This window comes from Carcharhinus amblyrhynchos, chromosome 1 (genome assembly GCF_965287045.1).
Source record: "Carcharhinus amblyrhynchos chromosome 1, sCarAmb.v2.hapA, whole genome shotgun sequence".
Lineage (NCBI taxonomy): Eukaryota > Metazoa > Chordata > Chondrichthyes > Carcharhiniformes > Carcharhinidae > Carcharhinus > Carcharhinus amblyrhynchos.
Genome location: NC_137324.1, coordinates 56,693,040 through 56,717,554, shown reverse-complemented (window position 1 = coordinate 56,717,554; position 24,515 = coordinate 56,693,040). Strand labels below are relative to the sequence as shown.

Sequence of the window (24,515 nt, the reverse complement as noted above, 5' to 3'; positions counted from 1 at the left end):
GATACTGGTATACATGACACCTTGTTTTCAATAAAAGCCAAATCAAAGGCTGTTATAAAATTTAAAGCAGTAAGTAGCTTTGACAAACTGGAGGTGGATAAGTGAGTAATCAGTGGGTACTGTTAGAGGTTTGAACTTTTTTTATTTGAAATAGATTAATGTCTACATTAAAATGCATAGAAAGGAATGTTACTTGAATGTATTAATTGTTGGGGGGTTACTAACACAAACAGTAAATCTTGTATTGTTACTGAGTTGAAAGAAACATTTTCTAAACATGATGGCACAGTGGTTACCAGTGCTGCCCCACAGTGCAAGGGCCCAGATTCAATTCCAGCCTTAGGTGACTGTCTGCGTGAAGTTTGCACATTCTCCCTGTGTCTGCATGGGTTTCCTCAGGAGCTCTGATTTTCTCCCCCAAAGATGTGCAAGTTAGGATGATTGCCTATGCTAAATTAACCCTAGTGTCAGGGGAAGCAGCAGGGTAAATGTGTGGGGTTATGGGAATAGTGCCTGGGTGGGATTGTGATTGGTACAGACCTGATGGGCAAAATGGCTTCCTTCTGTGCTGCAGGGATTCTATGGTTCTATGAAATGCAGTAATAATCTTGATTACTTCTATGATTCTATGAATGCCAGAACACAGATTGCAATCTTCAGCTAAAGCATCTGCCTAACTGACAGCTTTTTAAAAGATGACACTGGTTTTTCAGGAAGGCTTCTAACTGTCACAATCCAACTCAACTGAAACAAAAGCACTTATGAAAGTAGATAATATAATTGCAGTACTGACTTGTCATGTGGTTTTATAATCTCCTCGAGCTGTGGGGAGATACTGTTGAGGGGAATCTCAGGTGCAGTTTCATCAACTTCTCCAGAATCTTCATAATGCTGAACGTCCCTGCATTCACTCAAATGTTTCTGTTGCCCATCATCTTCATTGTACCATTCCTGTGTATTTTGTCTCAAACTCCCTGAGCTGTGATGAGAGTGACATGACTCTTGATCTCGCCTTTCATCCATCCCAGACCCATGGATGCTCTCATTATCATGGTCAAGTTCACTAAGTTGAGAACTGCCTTGGCTTAGGTTTCCTGATGAGCCACATCTGCTACTTCCTTCAGGGCTGTGGATCATGAATAGAAAGTTCAGCAAGTAACTCAGGGCAATTGCAGCAAGATTTGTATGTATATTGCATAACAGATACCACAGATGTAGAACTTAATATCAGTTTACTTTTGACACCTTATAAAAAGTGTATTTAATTCCAAAGTATTTTTAAATTTACACTTTTACAAGGAATGATTATTCTCCTCTAATTCTATATATGAAAAGAACCGAATTTTGAATTGATTTCTATAATGTAAGCAAAATCAACCAACTGTTTTCTACCAGAAAATATATTTTTATGCACATTGTTTCTGATTCAAGGTTTGCTGGTGAGATAATAATGAACTAATTATTTTATTAATTATGTTTACAGTCGATCAGTTTAATGATGTAAACTGTTATGCATACACATGATACTTAATGAGTCAGCTCGTAAGTATTTAGAATTTCTTTAAAAAGTTCACTTTGCTGAGTAATTATAGTGGCATGTGCCAAGGAGCAGTGACAACACACAGTACCAGAAGCAGCAGGTGTTACTACACTGAGCACACTAAAGACAAAACTGCCGCAAAGTCACCTTCACATAAAGCAAACTAAAGCTGAGAACTTCCACAAACACCTAGAATAAAAAGATACTTTACATAAAATATGTTTTTTTCTCTACAAACTTTTCTGTGGTGTTAAATGATAATTAAGCAATGATCTGTAATTGAAAGTAAATGGTAATTAAGGTGTTATAAAATGTTACTGCGCTTTAAAATAAGTGATGGGCATTTTGCAAAGTGGTAATACTCAGGGCTCCAAATTCAAAAGGTCATTAACAGAGATGGACCATCAATATCCCCCTATTTTGCTCATCAAAATTTTAAGAATCAAGATGCAATCAAGCCATAAATTTAGATAATTTAGTAAAGTAGAATGTATTTATCATTCTGTGGAATATTCAACTGTGCAGTTTTAGGTTTTCAGTGTTGAGCCACATATGTGAGTTCATTCAAAAGTAAACCATGTGTTCTTTATTTGTGCCAATTGTACTTATCAACAGGTGAAACTACAATTCTCAGTTCCACCTGATGCACAGAAGTTATGTTAAAAGTGATATGACAACTGAACTGCCCAAAAGTAACTAACAAAATGTTCTGAAATTCTAATGTTTCAGATATAGTACAAATGGATCAATTGTTAGTTTGAAGAAAGGGGAACTCATTCGAACAGACTTTTAACATGTCTAATTTGTCAGTCTGGTGAAAAGGAAGATTTTCTATGCCTGTTATGCATCTGTTATGCATCTGGCACAGTTAAATGTAAAAAACAGTTTCTCTTTAGATTGCAAGTTCATATGAACACAAAGGTTGAAGTTTTGCCTAAAAGTCTTGTATATCCATAAAAATCAAAACAAAAGAGTCACCATAAAATGTGAAATACAATGATGATCCCAAATTAGTCATATCAGATATGACAACAGCTATAAGGCCACTGTCGGTTGACATACCTGCGTGTTACGATAGTAACACTACAGTATGGCGGGGAAGCCTGCTAGCATCATGTTAATATATTCATTTGAGGATCCCGACCTTCTTGGGCAGGAACCTCAGTACGTTGCTGGCAGAAGGCAGAGAAAGTCAGTAAACAACCCATGTTGCCATTTGCACTTGTGTCAAACATAGGCATAAAATCGCCCACAACATGTCACACAAAATACCACATTACAGGGATCAATTTTTTACTATGTTTATTAATGTTTTCTTTTATCAATGTTTGTGAATGGGTGTTTACTAGTTAAAATAAAAAGACTGTGCCACAAGGCAAATAGGGAATAGCTAGTGAAGTTGAGTTTTGAAGGGCAGGTTTCCACAGCTCATTCCTCAACAATTGAAGAATCTTCTATGTCTCAATACTGCAACCTGCTGTAGCTAATGTCACCCCTAAGAAATCCTATTGCCTCATAAGGTGGCTTCCAAGTTAGCCAAAAAATTGTCAAGATATATAAAGGCAGAAAGAGACATCAAGATTTATTTCCTGTTTTGACTTTCATGTTTGTCATTTGTGTTCATAAGTTCTGTATCAAGTTGGACCAAAAATGTCACTGTAGTGAGAAGATACCCATGATCTTCTGAACAAATAAAGAAGAGCAAATGGTGCTTTGTATGAAAAGTTTAACTTCATGGATTCCAACTGACATCCTATGAAGTCTACAGGGATACTTGCAGACCCCTGGAAACTGCTAGACACCAACATTTGAATTGATGCGTTTGAATTATAAAACTTTAAAAAGTAAGTGCTTGGCATAGAGCAAGTTGTTAAGTACATAAAATTATGCTGTGTGAATCCCTGGAATAAAAATGAAAATCCACAAAAGAATCAAACACATATAAAACCAGTATTTTCATCAGAAGAAAGCAAAGATTCTGATAATCAAGTTTGAACAGCTTGTACATTACTAACCAGCCAACTCTGATTGATGGCAAAGTAACAATTGTATTGAAGCAATACACATAAATATGCTGTTGTCTGAAGTTAGGAAAATGCTTGTGGGTCACTTGATTACGAAATAAATGTACAGAGATGTTTTCTGCAACATCACAGTCCAATAGGATCAAACTTCAAATTGTGGGAACAGTTACTTGAGTTTATTTTGCTGAAAATGGTGGTAATTTCATAAATCCATTTTCTTCATGGATATACATCAGTGTCCATTCCTTCAGTTTATGCAGCTTGCGTGCAATTGCAAGGAAAATACCCATAAACGTACAGTTGCCCTCCTCTAATGGAAAAGCATATTAATAAAATCCAAAAAGGGATCCTTCATGAACGCACAAAGAGGAACATGAATGCTATGAAATCCTTCAAAATTTATATAAGGTCTACACAAAGATGGAAACTGGAGCACATGTATCTATGAATGGAAAGTATTTCCCGCATCTTGGTTTGAGTCTGAATCCAACATCAGACAAAATTATAAACAATGAAAGATAACAAAGTTGATTACTCAGTTGGTCTGATACGTAGGGAGGTGATTGCTTGTAAGAAAATATTTTGCCGTACAATATTATCAGCAACACGGGATTAAAATGCTCATGAAAAATTGCTCTGCATCAAACAGAAAGCGCGTTTCTGTGCATTATGCTGAATGAAGATTGCTATGATGATAGTACATCGGATAATCGGAAAAGTGAATAGCTGAAAAATTACAGAAAGTGACCAAGTGTACGAATGTCATTGAAACACTTGTAATTCTGGAAGGAAGAAGTTTGTTCAGGATCCTAAGAACAAAGCAAAGCCGTTCAACTGCACAAGAGGTATTGTGGAACATCCCATGGAGTAATAAGGTATCATAGGAGCATTTAAGAAACCAGGATCAACAATTCAGATCTCCTGTGATGCTAAGAAGGAACAATAACTATTGTGTGAAGGACACATGAAACCAGACTCATGGATCTTTGCTCAGACAGCACACTTGTTCAAAAGCTTGAACTATTAAGTCAATTTCTCTTCAAAGATGCTGCCTGTGTGTGAGTTTTTCTAGCTATGTTTATTCTTATTACAGGTTTTCAGCATTCAGAGTATTTTGATTTTGTGTACATCTTCCTGGTGTGTGGCTATGACAGTTTTCTCATTAGTAGATTGAAAGAGTTGTTGGTGTAGAAGAGTAATACATTTCTGTACATTTAATCATGATGCTAGCAGTTGTCTATCACACTGTGATTTTAATCCTTTCCAGTTCTTGCATCTTAATTTCCTGTGATAACGTTAGCCAAGATAAAAAGCAATCTCTGACAATGGGCAGAAATTCTACTACTTGAGACTAAGTGTGGTGGCAGGCAGCCCCACTGGCACCTTTTCCACTGGCCAGGATGGCAACATTCAACACCAGAATCTGTGCTTGGAATCTTATTAATTATGCCCATTGTCACCACTCCAGCACACACGTATTACTCTTCCCAACCCATCTGTCTTTACCAGATCACACAGGATGTCAACAACCTAGAGGAAAACAGCATGCAGCCTCAAAAAGAAGTCTGTTCCTCAACTCAATGACTCTCCCACCAAATCCGTCACCTGCAAGTCTCCCATGTTCCACCTGGACCTCTATCCACTGCATCTGGAGTCTTTGTGCACTACCTTGTTTGTGAGCTTTTCATGCAGTATGTGGGGATCCAAACTCCCTCCCCTCTGCTTTTCATTGTTCATCTTCTTCATCCAGCTCCTTGGCCCTCTGCCTGCCCTCACCCTTCCCCCCAAACTTCTTGCACCTCCTTCCATTTTTCTGCCTTTGCCTTCGTCAGAACACCACACCACTTTCCTCCCTTCCCCGACTCACTTTGTACTCCATCCCTGGTCAAATTCCGGAGCTTTGTTAAGGCATGAGTCCCACAGCACTGTCCTGTCCAGATAGACATCTCTGTGTGGCACCAGGGAAAAGGAAGCCCTGTGCTCTCCAACCCCAAGTGCAGTATTGACCTGAGACAGTGACACAGGAGGGTCCAGCAACATGATGCTGTCCATAAAGACCAGGTCAGCATGGAGATGGGGGGCAGGAACTGGTCTGCCCTGGCAGAGTGGTGAACAGCGCATCAGGAGCAGTGCGGCTGAAAAGTTGTTACACTGACCTCAAAGTCTCATGAGAACTGAGGATCACCTTGTGCACACCACCCTTTAGCAATTGGGTTTTGGACCAATATAATTTTATGCTGGCATGATGCAGGATTGGAAGGCCTGATGGGATGCAGGTAGTTTGCTGTTTAAATCAGAATTCATGAGATGCAGGTGAATGCAAATGGTACTCACGCCATCGGCCATCAGGAAGACCAACCCGCCATTGGGAGAAGTGCAACATAATTTTATGTCGGCAGGTTTCTGAGTTTTTGGCTCCCGCTGGATTTTCCACTCCTACCCACCATGGACAAGATGGAATAATTCTGCCCAATACTTCAAAAAACCTGACGAATTATTTCTCAAATATAACTGAACAAGTCATCACAGATGGAAAATATATAATTATTGGACACAGCAGGTCATGATAGCAAATTGTCTAACCCTTAATCACACTTGCTTAGAACCATAATATTTTATAACAGGCAGCATGTTGGCACAGTGGTTAGCACTGCTGCCTCACAGCTCCAGGACCTGGGCTCAATTCCTGGCTTGGGTCACTGTCTGTGTGGAATTTGCACGTTCTCCCCCGTGTCTACGTGGGTTTCCTCTGGGTGCTCTGGTTTCCTCCCACAGTCCATAGATGTGCAGGTTAGGTGCATTGGCCATGCTAAATTGTCCCTTAATTCCCAGGATGTGTAGTTTAGAGGGGTTGGTGGGGTAAATGTGTAGGGTACAAGGATACAGCTTGGGTGAAATTGTTGTTTGTGCAGACTCGATGGACCAAATGTCCTCCTTCTGCACTGTAGGGAATTCTACGATTCAATGAAAAGTGATGTCTTTCACAAATAGAGGACAAACTTGCCAGCATATTCTTCACCATCTCATCAGATGGTTGACAGCAAAACTGCTCATTTTTCCCCAAAGTGATGTTCTTTGTAAGAAAATGGCAAGTCAGCAAGCATAATGATAAAGTGGTCAAAGACAAAGAATGTCATACAAACATCTGAATTAGGAGCAGGAGGAAGTCCATTCAACCCTTGAACCTACTCTGCTATTTAACAGGATTATGGCCGATCTGATTATGGTCTCAACTCTACATTTAATTTACCACCAATAGCTCTTGTTGGTCAAGAATCTATTGTCCCGTACTTTAAAAATATTCAATGACCCTACCTCTACCATTCTCTGGGGAAGAGAGCTCTGAAGATTAACGATCGTCCCATCTCTGTCTTCAGCATCTAACAATTTAGGTTTCATAAATGCAGAAAAGGACTAATGTTTAATAGTTGCCAATATGCAATGTGTTAAATACTGCAAGAAAATATAGTGGACATGATCAGCATATCACTCTAAAGAAGCGACAATGGACTGGTCAACCTTGGTCAACAAGAATCTTATGACTTCCAATTCACGTTGTATTTTTGATTGTGATTTATAAGGTAAAAGAATACCAATTTTGTTTGTTATCAATCTGTTGCAATTAATGAATGACATTTTTTTCTGAAAAACAGATTGTGCATTAATAAAAAATGGTAAACTTAAATGGTCAGTGATGGGATGTATGTTATTATAACTTATATGAAAGGCAAGATGTGGTATCTTGATTCTCTTAGTTAAGCTGACAAACCATTATAAATGGTCACCTGAAAATTATGGGACATGTTTTTAGGTCCTAGCCTAAAAGACCTGGAGCCCTGACTGTAACATAAATTAGGCATTTAAATGTAAAGGGAGAGATTAAAAAAACTGCACTACTTCCAGTCATGTACTTCACTATTACATGACGAGAGCATTATTAATGGTTCACCTTTTGGTGCCATTTATCATGCTTAAACTTAAACTGGCCTTTTCACATTCAAAAGATCCAAACTGTGTAAAGTTTGCTCCTGTGTTCCAATCACTACTTCTGGCGATGAGCAGGCCGCAGTTTCATTCTCTTGTATCTTCTCCCAGTTAATACCTGGCCGTTGCAGTGACTCTTCAGAAGGAGTTATATCCGGACTATCTTGCAAAACGTCTGGGTTTTCTGCTGTAAGAAATGACTGTTCTTTCCTGGTATTGGTAAGACTTTCATCTTCAGCAATGTTATCTTTAGCTTCTGGTGTTAGTTCTGACTGTCCCATTCTCAGCTCATTTGTTAACATGCTACTCTGGCTTTTGTCAACTACACTGTGACCTAATAAATCAGATTTTGAAATGTCGGGGATATGCATTTTATCTCTTTCTAACGGCTGCTTTGTGATAACAGAATTAAACTGACTAGCCATGCCCTCTTTTTGACCCCAGGCATTGCCCAGTTTTCCAAAAACAGAACTTTGTTTATTTTCCTCTCTGCTCACCATTTGATTAGCATCCCCTTCAAATAAGGTTTTTGAAAACTTCTTGAAACTGGATAACAACCCAGTATCCCTGAATGAGCTCATTTTAGGAGATGGCTGCTGTGAAAACAAAGAACTAAAGGGCTTTCCACCTTCTCCAGAAGATAGAAAATTAAATTTAAGAGCTCGGACATTAGGAATTTCAAAACTCGACTTGGGTAGTTCATAATCAGTTTTTTGTGAAGCTGGTGAATGATCAGCAAGTGGCTCTTCATTAGTATTGACAGTGGTCTGTAAAACAGCTGCATCCTTATCTTGAACCTCAATACTAGTGATTCCATCATCTGATTCTGTAATGTTATTTTCCAAAGGTGGAATGTCTACATTTACTGTAACCTCAGTATAGGGGATATCATTTGTAGAAACTGCAGTTGCCAGCTCTTCCTTTTTAAATTCATCAGAAGATTGCACATTTTCATCTGTTTCCAGAATTTCTTGGGGTTTTGGCTCTAATGTGCTGTCAGATTCTATTTCACATATACCTTCAGTTTCCTTGTTATCTATCACCCTGTCATTTGTGTTTTCATGGACAAATTGGTTGCTTTCAGTATAGCATTTATATTCCTGTTCCAATGAAGGAGGACCAATGGTATCACAATGAACAATATCTATATTACACTCAGAAACATCAACAGGCATTTTTTCAGAATCTTTCACAGCTTGCAAATATTTTCCTTCTTTAACTTCACCAATTTCTTCTTGAAACAAAGTGGTTTCTAAACTTACAGCTGGTTTTGTTTCTTTAGGAGGTAATTGAAAGTCATTGAGCAGATCAGCTTTGGCAGATGGAGTCTGGCTACCTTGTGGAAAATTTGAAAATGAGCTTCTCTGCTGAGTGCCTGATACTGAGCTTGAGTTTGTAAATACTGACTGGAGTGATGAAATCGAACTATTTGAACTTTTAGTAGATTCACTAGTGGAAAACAGCTTCAATTTTGTCATAAAACCAGAAAACATTTCTACTGATGAGTCTATCAAAGACTTTTCACATGCAGGCAGCTTCACATTTTCACAAGAATTTGTAAGACCAGAAACCGTATGGGTTGTTAGAGTCTCATGCTCTTTATTTATCAGCTTTTTAAAATCATTTGCTGGAGAACTTTGCAATTCCCAATTTATCTCTTTTTCATCACCAATCTTGCGTAAATCATTTTTTATCTCAGGACATATGTCTTCAGAAGCATTTTTACGTGATTCTTCAACCACATAAGATGGACTGTTAATAAGATCAGTTTGTAGTCCACCTTCATCTGCAGCATTAACATATACAACATTCTCATCCCCAGCTGAATTATCAATGCTGATATAATCTGGTTGAGGATTCTCAAGAAAACTAGGGTCGGATATGGTAGGACAATCATCCGTTCCAATGATATGACCATCATAATCTTTAATATGGCATGTTACATCAAATGCATCCTGACTTTCATTTTGATCTGAACAAAGCAAGTCCTCAGTAGTAGCATCGTTTCCATCTGTTACAACTTTATTATTTTCATCATTGTTTTCCAAGGGTGATAAATTATTATAATTTTCATTTCCAGTAGTATTGTTTTGCTGTAGAACTGATGTTATTATGTCCAACTGCCTTATTTCTGTGGCATCTCCTACATGGCTTGCTGTTGCTTTTTTATTTTGGTTTATATTTTTTTCAAAGTGTCCCTCAAAACTTGGTTTAGTAGGCTCTGGTTTTGTCTTTTTCTCATCACTAAATGTCACGTCAAAGAAACTAAAGACAGAGCTACTTTTATTTGTTTTTTTCTCAACTAAGGGATTTGATGAGAAGAATGTTGGTAATTTGAAGAATCCTTCTGAATTGCCTGCTTGTTTGGCACCAGGTGAAAGTGGATTACTATTAGCGACTCGGGTAAGATTTGATGTTTCATCTGCTGCACTGAAAAAAGAAAATATGCCCTTATTTGTTCTTTGCTGTTTGGAGCTTGAAACGTTAGGAAGTTTCCAATCATCTCCTCCAAAGGATAAATTAAAAAGCCCTGCTTTGGGTTTTTGTTCTGCTTTCCCTTCATTTACTGGCGAAGCAACTACATGGCGATTAGTTTGACCCTTATCTGTTTTTTGCAGCCCTGTTATGATTTGAGAACTGGGTTTTCCCAAACCAAGTTGGTTATTCAAAGTGGTAACAGGTTTATTTGTGACATTTGAAAGTTCTTTAATATCATAAAACTCTGCTTTCGGAATATTCTGTTTGGATTGCAATGCAGCAAGAGAGGGATATTCAGTATGTGGCGCAGACGATTCAGTGATCAATGATCTATCATTACCTGGGCTGGTTTCATTACCCATCATCTGAGAAAGTGGAGCATTTCTATCTTCTGTCCCACTGAGAGCATTTTTCACGTACACAGGTCTGTTACCATCACCATGCAATGATCTCACTTTCATTGTACCTGATTCAGATTCAGTATTCCATTCCATTAGCGTTTGCTGTTTTTTCAAGCCTTTTGGCCTTGGGCGTGTTGCCTCACATTTTAAGGGTTCCAAAGGAATGTTTTCCTGTTGCTTTTTCTGCATTTTATTTTGCATGCTGCTCTGATCTAAAACTGAGGTTTTATTTTCATTTTTAGTTATGTTCAAAACATCTGATTGCTGAACTGGACCTGCATCCCTTTTAAAGAAGCCTCCAACTGAGCCTAAAAGAGATGAGATGCCAAAAGGCTGCCTTCCTGCAGTACTAGGGGTGGTCACCACTTGATCTTTCTCCTGCTTGAATGTCTTGTCCTCTGTTCCTTTTGGCAAATTGAAGCCTGAAGAGGCCGGTTCTTCCTTTGATCTGACTGTTCTAAAAAAATCAAAGACATTTCGAGTTTCCTCATCACTTTTGACCTGGGATTGATTTTCTGAAAGATGAAAAAGTTTGAAAGGGTTTTTAAAGAATGAATCCTGCACAGTCATGGTGGAAGCCTCAGGAGCAACTTGGTGTGACTGAGATTGTATCTCAGTTGGTACAACTTTAACTTGAGATGTTGCAGTAGTTGAAATCTCATCCATCCTGGAGATTCTCTCTGATACTGGTTGCAAGCATGTCTTGGTTGTGCCTCGACAGAAGTCACTTTGCTCATCAAATGGCAACAGATCATATTTGGACACTGACTTGGGCAAATCTTGATTGTAATTCTCATCAACAAAAGTTGGCTGTTCTCCATCTACGCTTGTGTGCAATTTCCAGTTAGTGGAAATAGATTTTAAGCTTCTAAGCCCAGATGCAAATATATTATTTGCTGAATGATCCTGTTGAACAACTGAAGGTTGTACATCTCCAGTATGTTGGTGCACTTTGTTCCCATCATTAAGTACAGGAGTTCCATCCCTATCCATTTGAAATGCCTTCTTTGTTAGACTGTCAGATGTTGCATTAGCTGAAGCAGAATTCGAATTATCAGAATTTTCAGTGCTTTGTTTTGCAACTAAACCACCCAATGCAGAGAAAAAATGTCTGAGCTTCTTAACAGGACGTTTGTGTTCTTCTTCATTTAGCTCCTTGTTAGTCTTTTGTTCAGAATATAAAGAATCTGATAATTGAACAGAAGAATGAAGTTGACTTAATCGTCTTGTTGAGGTAGGCTGTGACAAGGACTTAGACTGTGATTTTTTGAATGCTTGATCACTTGTTAATGTTGTATCAATTATGGGCTTCTTCTGCGTCAAATGTCCACTTTGGACTATTCTAAGATCAAAAGCAGTCGCCTGAAGTTCTTCATGCAGATGAACTAGTTGCTGTTCAGACATGAAATCCATCTTACGTTTTTCCAACCTGCATGTTTTCTGCTTTGATGAAAAGTCCAATGGTTCTTCTCTGTCCCATTCTATTGACTCCTTAAACACTAATGAAAAAGGACCCAGGTGTTTACTTAGTACCTGTTTACTTTCCTCATAAACCAGAGAAAGATCAAGTGGTCCATCATCAATTTCTGATTCAATTTGTTGTCCTTCGTGGTACCAGAATAAATCCAAATCACTTGAAATTGGCACCTTAAAACCACATACAGAAACCATGTCATTACTGAGTCCTACTTCATAATCACCATTTGACTGTTGATAATGTTCCATTTCTTCTTGCTCTTCATCTGTGTCTGGCATCCACACATACACATATTGGCCGCTGCCATCAGTAAGTAAGGAATATATGTATTGATTATCACTATAAATGTAGTAACCATATTCAGCATCATCTGAAGGCCACCATACTCCCTGTTCAAGTAAAGTTACCCAGTCTTGGTATTCTTGATAATCACTGATGCAAAATGAATTTACGTTTGTACTCAATTCTTGCTGTTCTGTAAACAGCCAAGTAATTGCACTGCCAGTAGAGCTTAAATCCATAGGCACTTCCACAAACAAATTCCTTTCATCAGTTTCATCAAGTTCTAATGAATTCCAGTATCTCTCCAAATTTCTGATCACACATTCCTCACCTCTTTGGAAAAAATTATCATATGAAAAGGGTGCATTGGGAGCACTTGATGTTATGCTAAGACCTAAGTGGTCAAGTTGCAAATTACTTTGAGCCTTATCTGTAAGTAAATATCTGCAATCTTCGTTTCTGGCATCTTGCTCATTTACCGATAAATTTATTACATCATAATATTCACCTGTCCCATTATTCCACTCTCTATACTGAATCGGGAAAGCATTTTGATTTGTAGTAAAATCATCTATCTGGTACATATTGGCATCTTTATGCAAATAATTTTCAGTGGAGTCATTTGTTCTCAATTTCCTTTCAAGATTAAAACTGTTTACATCGTTCTGACTTTTAAATGAATGTGGCAATTCGACTGGTTTTCCATCATTTATTGATGACAAATCATATACCAGACTTTCTTCATATGAATCATTCCAGGGAACCTCGTATTCTAGTGATCCAGTTGTATCTTGCTTCAACTCCTGCGAATCTTGGGGAACATCTTTGTAATGTTTTGTGAAAGATTCCATCTGATTAGTGTTCAGTATTTCAGGAAAACTATGTTCATTCTGGCATTGTTGCATTTGGTTCTCAATTTTATCATTAGTACTTTCTGATGTATAGACATTTTGTTTGAAAGGCCAAAATGATTTTGCATGTTTATCACAGTTCTCCTTAGGTTTTGACTTTGTGTCTTCATCCTTGTTCTCCTTTGGTTTAGAAGAAAACTGGTCAAACAAACTGAAAGATGATTTTTCATCAGTCTTTTTTTCTGCCATATTAACATTTGTGAAGAGGGAATTTCCCTGACCGCCTTCACCCTGGTTCTCAGCTCTTGATTTACCAGGGCCAGCTATATTCATAAATTTGAAAAAACCTAAAGGACTCTCGTGTTTTGAATTTGTGGCTTCTTGCTTTTTTGGTGACAAATTAAACAAGCCTGAGAAAAACCCTGACTGGTTAGTGTTGTCTTCCTCTTTTTCAGATGCATGGTTTATTTTCACAGCTTCATTTTTACCTTTAAGCAAACTGTCGGTTAGATCTGATGGATTTAATGACATATTCAAAGAAGAGTCTTCATTACATTTTCTTTGTTCTTCTCTTCTCACTGTTTTATCTGAGAAACCTTTGTCATCAACTTCCTGTTTTACTGCGGATGAGATCTCATTAGAAGTACATTTCAAAAAATCTGAACAAGACCCACGCTCACTGTGAGTTAGTTTATCTGTTTCAGGTATGTTTTGCTTCGTTGGTGTCACGTGTTCATATTCCAGAGTAGATTTAGCTCCTGCATCTGAAAATGTGTCTTGTTTATTTAGATTTGTTTGTTCCAATGTTGTTTCCATAATTTTGCCTGTACCCCCTATATCATTCAATTCTAACTTTGGTGTAGACGTGCTTTCGCTTGAGGAAAATTTAAACAAGCCTGAAAAAAATCCCTCTTGGCTGCTGTTCTGTTTTTCTTTTTCATTACCACCAGTCCCTTGTTTTGAATTTGGTGAAAATTTTAAAATATCTAAAAACGTACTTTGCTTACTCCCTTTGTCTTCAATACATGTTCTAATTTTATCTGACTCGGGCTTATCATTTATTTCTTGTTTTGACGTTGATGTTTTCTCAGTCATCGGAAATTTAACAGAAAACAATCTTCCCTCAGATTTTGCTTCTTTTTGATTTTCAGAAGAAATATTGTCAGAAGAAAAGAAGGGAAGTTTTAACTTTCCAACAAGGGAGAAAGTCTGATCACCTTTCATTTTCTCCTTGTCAGCTCGCACATCCTCGGCAGATCTGTAAAAGGGAAATCTGGATGTGATCCCAGAGGGTATTTCTGCTTCGTTGTCCGATGAGGAAGCGAACACCTGACTTAATGACTTCTTAAGAGGGTTAAAAAATCCCAAATTAATCCCAGAGCTGTTCGTTGTGTCAGACTTGGAATGTGAATATTCCATTTTCTGAGAACCTTTTGCTTCTTTCTCTATTTCATTATTTTGAACATTATGTGATCCCAGAGTTTCAGGAGTATGTATGTCCTTATTTTCTTGAATTAAGGGGATTGATGGTTGCACAGTTTCTGTCACATTATCCAACTCAAACACATGACCTGCACATTTATCTGAAGCAATCTGTTTCTGCTGTTCATTGACATTAGTTAAATAGCTATTCTGCTGATGGAAATCATCAACACAATTTTGTGAACTATTCTTAATTTCATCAAAGTGGAGACATTTTTCAAATATTTGTGAAGCATCTTTTTCTTCACCGTTTGTATTGATATTTTTATTAGAAACATCATTCATGTTCTCCACTTCAAAAGTTTGATTTTTCTTTTTCTGCCCCAAGTCCTTCTGAGAATCGTTTGTCAAATCTTTCTCTGCAAAAAACTTTAAGGGATTCAGTTTTTCCAGCAATGAGTCAATGACAGTGTTCTGCGATAGTGGTGATGATTCTGTTGTCATAGAAATGTTTTCATCCTGCGGCTTGCACTGTACAAATGATTGTACTGGCTTGTCCTCTGCTGTATTAAGTGCACTAGGGGAAACAAATTCTTCATCGTCGGCAGAGTGAAAGGGAAATTTGGATGGCAAAGTTCTTTCTGGTTCATCTTTCACAGGGCCATGTGTTGTTGAAATACTATTTATAGGTTTGTGCGAAAATGAATTTGGGAGACCAATTTCTTCATTATTCTTTTTGTCTGGGCTTCTTAAAGTAACAGAAACATTTCTTTTCATAGATGACGGCTGCTTTTTACCTACTCCTACTTTCTCACCTATAGAGCTGAACAGAGATTGTATGGTATTCTTCACTCCAGTGAGGTCCGGAATAGAATCTAGTTTTTGATTATTATTCTCAGTACTATATTTTACGGCGGATTGCATCAGTCTTTTCTTTTCTTCTTGTCCCTGAGTATGACAACATCCAGCTATATCATCATTAATAATTACATTAAGGTTCTTTCTCTCCCCTTGAGACTTTCTGACAGTTTTGATCTGTGTTTTTGGAAGTGACCCAAATTTACTAATTTCCTCTTCTTTCTCAGCTAAGTACTCAGACACAGATGCCACCAGGCACTGGAGTTCATCCATTGCATCAACAAAATCTTCACTTATTTCCTCACTTTGAGATGAATGCAACTCTCTTCTCATTTGGCTGAATCTGTCATTGACTTTGTTGTCGTGGCTGTGTTTTAGTTGGTATTTGTTCTGGAAGGCATGTGGATCGGCTGTATCATGTTCCCTATAGTTGACAGAATTGTCGCAACGTTCATGCCATGATTGTGCAAATATCAAAGCCTCCTGCTCGTCATCAGACTCAAGTGAGCAGTAAAGTTCATCAGAATCACTGCTGTCATATACACCGCAAATGTAAGGCAACATCTTTTTCTTCAACATTTGTTCATCATACATTTCTTCCAAGTATTCCTCTACATCCATTACGTCTTCAGGGTCATTACTGAATGACTCATTCTCTGTCCACATGTTGCTTTTTACCATAGATTGCCATTTATACTGTTGGTCTGCTGTTGCCATGTCATAGCTATAGAGCAAAGGGTCACTGTGATTCAATTTCAGCTTTTTAGAATTTTTGCTAGAAAGATCACTATTTATTCCTCCCTCGGTGGTATATTTATCTAAACTATTTGAATGGTTTTGCCTTCTCAGATCATTATCTCCCAAACTATTGCGTCTCCATTTCTTTTTTCTCCTCCTAGCTATTGTACTATATTCATTTGGATAACTAGTGTATGAAAGCTTTGATTCTCTTTTCGGAAGTTGTTTTTGCCTAAATATTGTTTGCTGTGCCCTATCTGTACATTCTCTGTGTGTGTGGTTTGTTCTCACTGGAAGGTTTTCCTTTGGGGTTTCTTCTTGCCAGATTTTCTGTCTTTCTATCAAAAATGTGTCATTGGGTTGTTGGTTTGCCTTCTCATATTTACTTTCCCAATCTTCTTCACCAACGTCAGAATCCACTGCTATGAGCCTGACTTTTCCTCTAAGTGGGGAGGAGCTCCAACTTGTTATGGAATACGGCATGCATAAGTGGATAACAGAAAGTTTTGGAAATAAGTAGTAGGGGAAAGGGTAAATAAAAAAGAGAATTATATGCAAAATAGTTCAAATCAATGGATACTGAAAAATATAAGATAAACCATAACATAAATACTGTATAAAACTAAACAAAAAGATTATGTTTGTTCATATTCATAAATGCGATTGTGCTAGCTTTATTTATCATAAATTTGAATTAATTTTGTCCCTAACATTGGCATGACACATATGGAAACATTAAAACATGCAAACAGTTGTGCCAACACTTTCTTCATAGCACCACAGCACACCATCACATGGCAACATCAAGGCTGTAAAGGAGAACAGGACCCACCTATCCGACAGATCTAGAGACTGCCTACTTTCGAGGGAGTACTGGCGGCTGGTTAGCTGACTAGACTCAGATGCAGACTCTAGATCACTACGACCATTTGCAGCAGAATCTATGCTATCATGTCGTCTGGTGGGGAAAATGAATGACAGAGTGGGAAACAGGAGGATATAAAATTATTTACTGTACACTGCACTGCATTTCAGTCCCCACATTGGTTAATATTTATGTGAACTGCATTCAAATTAAACAAAGCTCCACTGAAATTGCTACTGAAATGCATTTTTTAAATGCTGCTTCAAGTTCACATAAATTTAGGAGCATATCACACCTTGGTAACTTCTTCTTTCTAAACCTTGCATTTCATTGCTTACAATAAAAATACTTACAAAAAATTAGTATCCTGTAAATGAACAATGTTAACAACACATATTTATTTAAAAAGATGCAAAAACATTGCAGTTGCAAGGAACACCAGAAATTAACTTACTTTCAAATTGTATCAAACAATTCCCTGGTACGTTTATAAATACTTGTTTCTTCTCTTACAGACAATTTGATTATTATGCATTATCTTCACATTTTTCAGCAACAATAATCAAGGATAGCTAAAATGTTACATTAGCCAATCTAAAATAGAATTTCACATCAACCTATATGTGGGTTTATTCAACATATGTCACACACTAGTTGAAAACAAACATACATATATATATAAATACACTGAGACATGATTCACATTGGTGGATTTCTGCAACAAAGCTCGACATTATTTTCCCTTCAAATGTATACGATTATCCAGAAAAAAGCTTTAAAGATTTTTTTTTCTACAATTTCAAATGTTTCCCATATTAGTTTTGTTTTTTTTTCAAATTAATACTTTCTCAATTATTTTCATCTTTAGCTGCTCCCAAGAGAAGTTGATAGATATCCTGACAAATATTTGGGTATTAAAACATAAAAGAAGAAAAACATACGAGTAAGAGGCTTTTTCAAAAGTGATATCATTGGACCAAAAAACAGCACTCTTTTTAAAGTCACAGCAAAAGATTAACTTGTCCCATTGAAATTCAAATCCAAGGACCCTTCAAACATTCAGTGATTCAATGCAGCATTTAGAAACTGGAAGTATTATAAACTACAGCGAGGACAGGCAGGAGTTCAAAAGGACACGGTCAAGTTGGTGCAGTGAGCAGACAGGTGGCGGATGAAGTTCAGTGCGAAGAAGAGTGAGGAAGAACATGGAGCGTCATTATAACATTAGAGGTAAAATTCTTAAAGGGGTTCAGGAGCGGATGGACATGGGTGCATATGTGCATAGATCATTGAAGATGGCAGCACAGCATCTCATTTGATAAAGCATACACTATTCTGCGATTTATTAATAGAGGCATAGAGTACAAGAGCAAGAAGATTGTGCTGAACTTCATAAGACACTAGTTAGATCCCAGCTGGAATACTGTGTACAGTTCTGGGAGCCACACCCATATGTGTGGCATATAGGAAGGATGTGAAGGCATTGGAGAGGGGGAAGAAGAGGTTTACATGAGTGGTTCCAGGAATGAGGAGAGGTTGGGACTATTCTCCTCGGAAAGAAGAAGATTAAAAGGAGATTTGGCAGAGATGTTGAAAATCATGAAGCAGCTGGACAGAGGAGATAAAGAGACACAGTTCTTGATCGTAAAAGAACCAAGAACAAAAGGGCACAGATTTAACGTGATTTGCAAAAGAAACATGCGATGTGAGAAAAAGCATTTCACACGAGAGGTTCAGGTCAGGAATGCACTGCCTAGAGGTGTGATAGAAGCAGGGATATGGGGAAAAGGCAAGGGAATGGCACCAAATCATGTTCCTTGTTTGGAGACAGTAAAAAGTCTGACAACACCAGGTTTAAGTCCAACCGATTTATTTGATAGTAAACTCACAAGCTTTCGGGGTTTGTCCCTTCGTCAGGTGAATGGAGAGTTCTGGCCTCAGACAGAGCATATAAAACACAGACAGTTAGTCTAACTGTTTCAATCTATTTGCAATCAGTTAGTCTAACTGTTAGACTAACTGTCTGTGCTTTATAGGCTGTGTCTGAGGCCAGAACTCTCCATTCACCTGACGAAGGGACAAACCCTGAAAGCTTGTGAGTTTACTATCAAATAAATCAGTTGGACTTAAACCTGACTTTTTACTGTGTTTACCCCAGTCCAACGCCGGCATATCCACACCTTGTTTGGAGAGCCAGTGCAGACACAATGGGCCAAATGGCCTCTATGTGCTGAAACAATTTTGTGCTTCTGTGAAACAGTTCAATCTCTGGCATTCCATTGTAGGTCAATTGATTTTATTCTGGGCAATAGGAATGACAGGACTGCTGTCCTGGATATTGCTGGCATAGCAATGGGAAGAATGATTCTTTTCTTTGTTGTTTATCTGATAGTTCTTGGGGCTAATATATTAGCATGGATAGAGGGTAGGAAAAATGTGCCATTTTCAGGATGGCAAACTGTTAACTAGTAGGTTGCCTCAAAGCTCAGCATTGGGCCTCAACTATTTGCAATCTATATTAATGACTTGGATGAAGGGACAGATCATCTTGTAGCCATATTTGCAGGCAATACAAAGATAGTCAATAGTCAAGTGATTAAAACGGAGGATGCTCAGGAGGTCAAACTTGTAGGAGCACACTTATTATGGAGAGTTATAAGGCCGGAGAAGAAAACATTGATAGAGAGGGGTGAGATGCCAAAAGGATTTGAAAACAATGATGAGAAGTTCAAATTTAAGGCAAGGTTTAAACAGAGCCAATGTAGGTTATAAGCACAGGAGAGCTGCAAGTTAAGACATGGGCAGCAGAATTTTGGACTTCCTGAAGTTTACAGAGCATTGAAAGTGAGAGGCTAACTAGTAAATTGGAATAATCAAGTCTGGAGATAACAAAGGGTGTTTAGCTGCAGCAGAAATGCTCAGATAGGGGCAGAACGTGGCAATCTATTGAGGTGGAAATAAGGAGCTTTAGTGTTGGAGTTAAATGGGGTCAAAAACTCAGCTTGAAGTTGAATTGAACATTAAATTTGCAAATGGTCTGGTTCAATCTGATACAGTGGTATGGTGGAGTTTGTGACATCATTAAGGAGTTTGTGTTGAGGGCTAACGACAGCAGCTGTAGCCTTCCTAATGCTTAGTTAGAGGAAATTGCGCCTCCCTCAAGAGTGGTTAGCAGCCATTGTCATCTAATTTTATTAAAGGAATGTAAATTTGTTGCAACTCTTGTATTAATTCTTTAAGTGCGAGCCATTGCTTACCGACCAGCACAATTTTTAATGTAGTTTCCCAATCTACCACAACCAACTTGCCCTTCATAAATTTGTAGTGTCCTTTGTTGAGATTAAATACCTTAGTTTCTGATTGAACTAAATCATTTTCAAACTTCATGTAAAATTCTATCATATTATGGTCATTCTGGCCTGAAGGTTCCCTTATAATGGAATTATTAATTAGCCCTTTCTCAGTGCACAACACGAAATCTAAAATGGCCTGTTCTCGAGTTGATTCCTCAATTTAATGTTCTAGAAAACCATTGTACATACAATACCCTTATTACATGCACCTCCAATTTACTGATTTATACCTCGCCAGACACTACCATTACCATTCAGTGGCCTACAAACAACTCTTACCAATTAATTCTACATCTTGATCTTCCAATCTAAGGTTCTCTCTCTCTAATATTCTAATCCTATCCTTGCTGAACTTGCTGAGGGCAAGAAAATCAGAGGTGGAGTTGAGAAATTACCACCTGCAGCAGAGGAGTAGAAAATAGGAATGTATGGTTAAGTGAAAAGGAACTTCCCGTTTGAAAGTTCAATGGTACGGGCCTTGAGGAAACTGTCGCAGTTTAAATATGATGAACAGTTCATTAAAAAAAACCATAAAACATACCTGATTGCTAGCTGTATAGTGTATTCATTTCAAAACTGATCATAAATATAACAGACAGAAATGCTACCCTTTTCAAAAATGGACTGCATACCTCATTCCTTTTTTCTCACGACAATCTAGCTCATAGTTTTGTATTGAATCAGCATACGAGTCCCGTGAACTTCCTTGGAGCTGCAGCCGTGATTGAACTGGAAACTGATGGACCGATGCATTGGGCTGAGAAGTGGTATGATACGGAGGTGGAATGCTGTTACTGGTCTCACTACGATAATCGCTATCCCTATCATCAACAGCACTATCAGGATCTTCAAACGCTGAAATGATAAACAAAAGAAAACAATTACACCTGTTGTCTATAGTATGTTCACTAAGATTAGAATGCAGTTTTCAGGTTTTTCTTTGAAAACTGTTTTTGTTTCCTCCACAAGGCAAGTAGAACCAAACAGGCAACATGACAAATATTTTTAGACCAAAACACTACCTTCAGCCCAGTGGATTTTCAAATAAAAGTTCAACTAAATTTTTAAAAGTCTCTTTTAAAGTAAATATTTTGTACTCTGCACATCAAGAGAAAGAGGTGAAGCATTTCAATTATCCCTTATACTTAGATATTTAATTACATAGAAAGCAGGCACACTGCTTTAAATTTCAAACTTTTGCTCTTTCTGACACTATGATGTGCAGATATCAAAGCAAAACTTTAGCTTTGAGGGGGTTCATGCATGCTCTATTTGATAAATACTCATGCATACAGTGATCATTTTTGTTTTCATTCTTATAATGTAATACAAATATTTTGTGACAGAAGGAAAACAAATATATGATGATTGCACATCACAGGCATGACAGACAAAGAAAATCAAATTATGCAGACAAAGACTACATGAGGAAAAAAATAACATTAATGTAATCATACAATGAGGGACCTTTGTATCCCCTATATGCATGAATACTCCAAGTCTCTCCAGTTGGAACATGCTAATATAGGAGCCAAGGTACTTGTGAGTAATAAATCATTACATACTTTGCTGCTCTCCCCATCCGAAATAACTCCAATTGCCTGGTGGATGCAAATGTTGGCAAAGAAGGGGAAAAAGAAGACTTCAGCAAAACAAGGGGTATAACTGATCTTTGATCCAGATAGAAATCGCAATATCTTTACTCCTTGCTTATATAATAACTCAAATAGCATAATAATTAGGAAATAAAGTTTTTGCTGGTCCGTAACAGCTTGGAAATTATTGTAAGTGATGTTATAGTTTAAGCACTTAATGAATTTGTATCAAACCTCCTTCTGCACTATTTTAACAGAAATGCTATCAATTTACTTTAAATGGGTTAATAAATCTGTTAAAATATTGGAAAGAACCATTCATACACTAACAATCGGTCGCAATAATTTCTAGGCTTATGTCCTTGTACAAATGTATATTAACTATATTTTTTAAAAAATGATATTATTTCACATTAAACTTCTTTCCAGAGCAAAATCATTATAAAAAGACCTAAAATAATAATTTCTCCTAAATTTACTATTTTATTTCATTGTCCAATGTGCCATATGATTCCTCAGAATCAAGTGACAATGCTTTGCTGCATCTCTCATTCTGCTCTGTGTGGTAATAGAAAATGCATTTCTGTATGAGTTTTCTCCAAATTTTAAATTATACATTCTTCCTCAGATTGCAAGGCATCCCCACAAAAAAGAATTAAACATTTACTCCTAGCCATCCTTATGGGCCCCTTCTGGTTGGTCTAAGATGTTAACACAGAATTCTAGGAACAGATTGTACACAGTATTAAAGATAGGGAAGAAGCAAAACATAATCTCTAATTTTTAGACATAAAATTTTACTCCATATGGACTTTTTGAGTGTTTTGAAATGCCATTTATAATCAGACATTTGCTTCCATTGAGAAATTAAACTGGACCAAGTGTATAAACACTGTTGTTACATGAGGAGGTCAGAAACTGGGAATTCTGTGGTGAGTAACTCACTTCATAAACTCCCCTAAACCTGTTCACCATTTGCAAGGCACAAGTCAGGACTGTAATGGAATATCCTTCACTTGCTTGGATGAATGCAGCTCCAACAACACTAAAGGGGCTCAACACCCGACAGAACAAAACATTCCCTGCAATTGACACCTCATTCACTACCTTAAATATTCACTTTCTTCCCCCAGTGATGCGTCATGGTTTCAGTGTGTACCACTTATAAGATGCACTGCATTAACTTGTTAATACTTCAAGATTCCTAGATGGCACTGGGGTGTGGCAACTTCTAACAAGCTGTGCCCAGCAAACCTTCTAATTTTACCTTTTACTCTCACTCTATGCTGTTAAAACTGTATTCTAACTCTTTCAAATTAGGGTTAGAGCCATAAAGGTTTACAGCATGGAAACAGGTCCTTCAGCACAACTTGTCCACGCTGCCTTTTTTTTAAACACCTAAGCTAGTCCTAATTGCTCGCTTTTGGTCCGTATCCCTCTATACTCATCTTACTAATGTAACTGTCTGAAAGCATTTTAAAAGACAAAATTGTACCCGCTTCTACTACTACCTCTGGCAGCTTGTTCCAGACACTCACCACCCTCTGTGTGAAAAAATTGCCCCTCTGGACTCTTTTGTATCTCTCCCCTCTCACCTAGTAAACTCTGTTACAATGTTACCTTATGTTAAATTGATCTTTCTTTACACCCTAGCAATGACTGTAACACTACGTTCAGCACCCTCTCCTTTCCTTCTCTATCTATTGTATGCTATGTCTATATAGTGCACAAGAAACAATACTTTTCATTGTATATTAATACATGTGACAATAATGTACAAATCAAGTCAAATCCTGGGGAGATGATGGCCCAGAGGCATTATCATGAGACAATTAATCCAGAAACTGAGCTTGTCCTGAGGACCTGGGTTTGAATCCAGCCATGGCAGATGGTGGAATATGAATCCAATTCTAAAAAATCTGGAATTAAGAATGTACTGACCATGAAAACATTATTGGTTGTTGGAAAAACCCATCTGGTTCACTAACGTCCTGTGGGAAGGAAATCTGCCATCCTTACCTTGTCTGGTCTACATGTGCCTCTAGAGCTGCTGCTATATGGTAGACTCTCAACTGCCCCGGGCCCATGTCCAAAAAATGAATGAATAAAAATCACCTTCAAAACCTAGGATCTCTATCATCTAGAAGGGGCAGTAAGTGTACAGGAACACCACTATCTGCAAGTTTCCCTGCAAGTCACACACATCCTGACCTGAAAATATACTGCTATTCTTGCATAATCACTGGATCAAAATTCAGGAACTTCCTACTTAATAGCGCCGTGAACCTACACTGTACATATGCAATGGTCTAAGAAGTAGCTCATCACCATCTTCTCAAAGGAAACTTGGGGCGATAAATGCTGGCCTTACCAGTGATGCCCACATCCCCCAAATGGATTTAAAAAGCACAACATAGAAGGAAGCCATTTAACCCACTGAGTCAAAAGAATTAGAAAGGTGTAAGTCACTCGACCCCACAAGCTTGCTCCTCCATTCAATAAGGCATGGTTGATTTGATTGTAAACTCAACCCCACATACTTGCCTTTCCACCTCCTTGTTATTCACAAATCTATCTAGTTTCTGCCTTATTAGGTGAGAATGAATTCTTTTAAACTCATTGGAATTTAAAAGAATGAGAGAGAACC

At 37.7% G+C, this 24,515-nt stretch overlaps 1 protein-coding gene across 9 annotated transcripts in view; it reads right to left on the bottom strand.

Annotated features, from left to right (window-relative positions):
• The window catches only part of LOC145340852 (protein unc-13 homolog B-like), a 580,250-nt gene that overhangs the window by 181,057 nt on the left and 374,678 nt on the right, over positions 1-24,515 (bottom strand). For 4 of the 9 annotated variants that reach the window (XM_080185311.1, XM_080185327.1, XM_080185336.1 and 1 more), the window contains 4 exons: positions 21,839-21,874; positions 20,906-21,128; positions 7,552-16,518; positions 794-1,126 (listed from right to left, as the gene is read on the bottom strand). In XM_080185311.1, coding sequence (XP_080041437.1) covers positions 794-1,126; positions 7,552-16,518; positions 20,906-21,128; positions 21,839-21,874 — 9,559 coding nt within the window. The remainder of the gene's footprint in view (positions 1-793; positions 1,127-7,551; positions 16,519-20,905; positions 21,129-21,838; positions 21,875-24,515) is intronic. The other 5 variants (XM_080185320.1, XM_080185376.1, XM_080185354.1 and 2 more) reach the window with 3 other exon arrangements.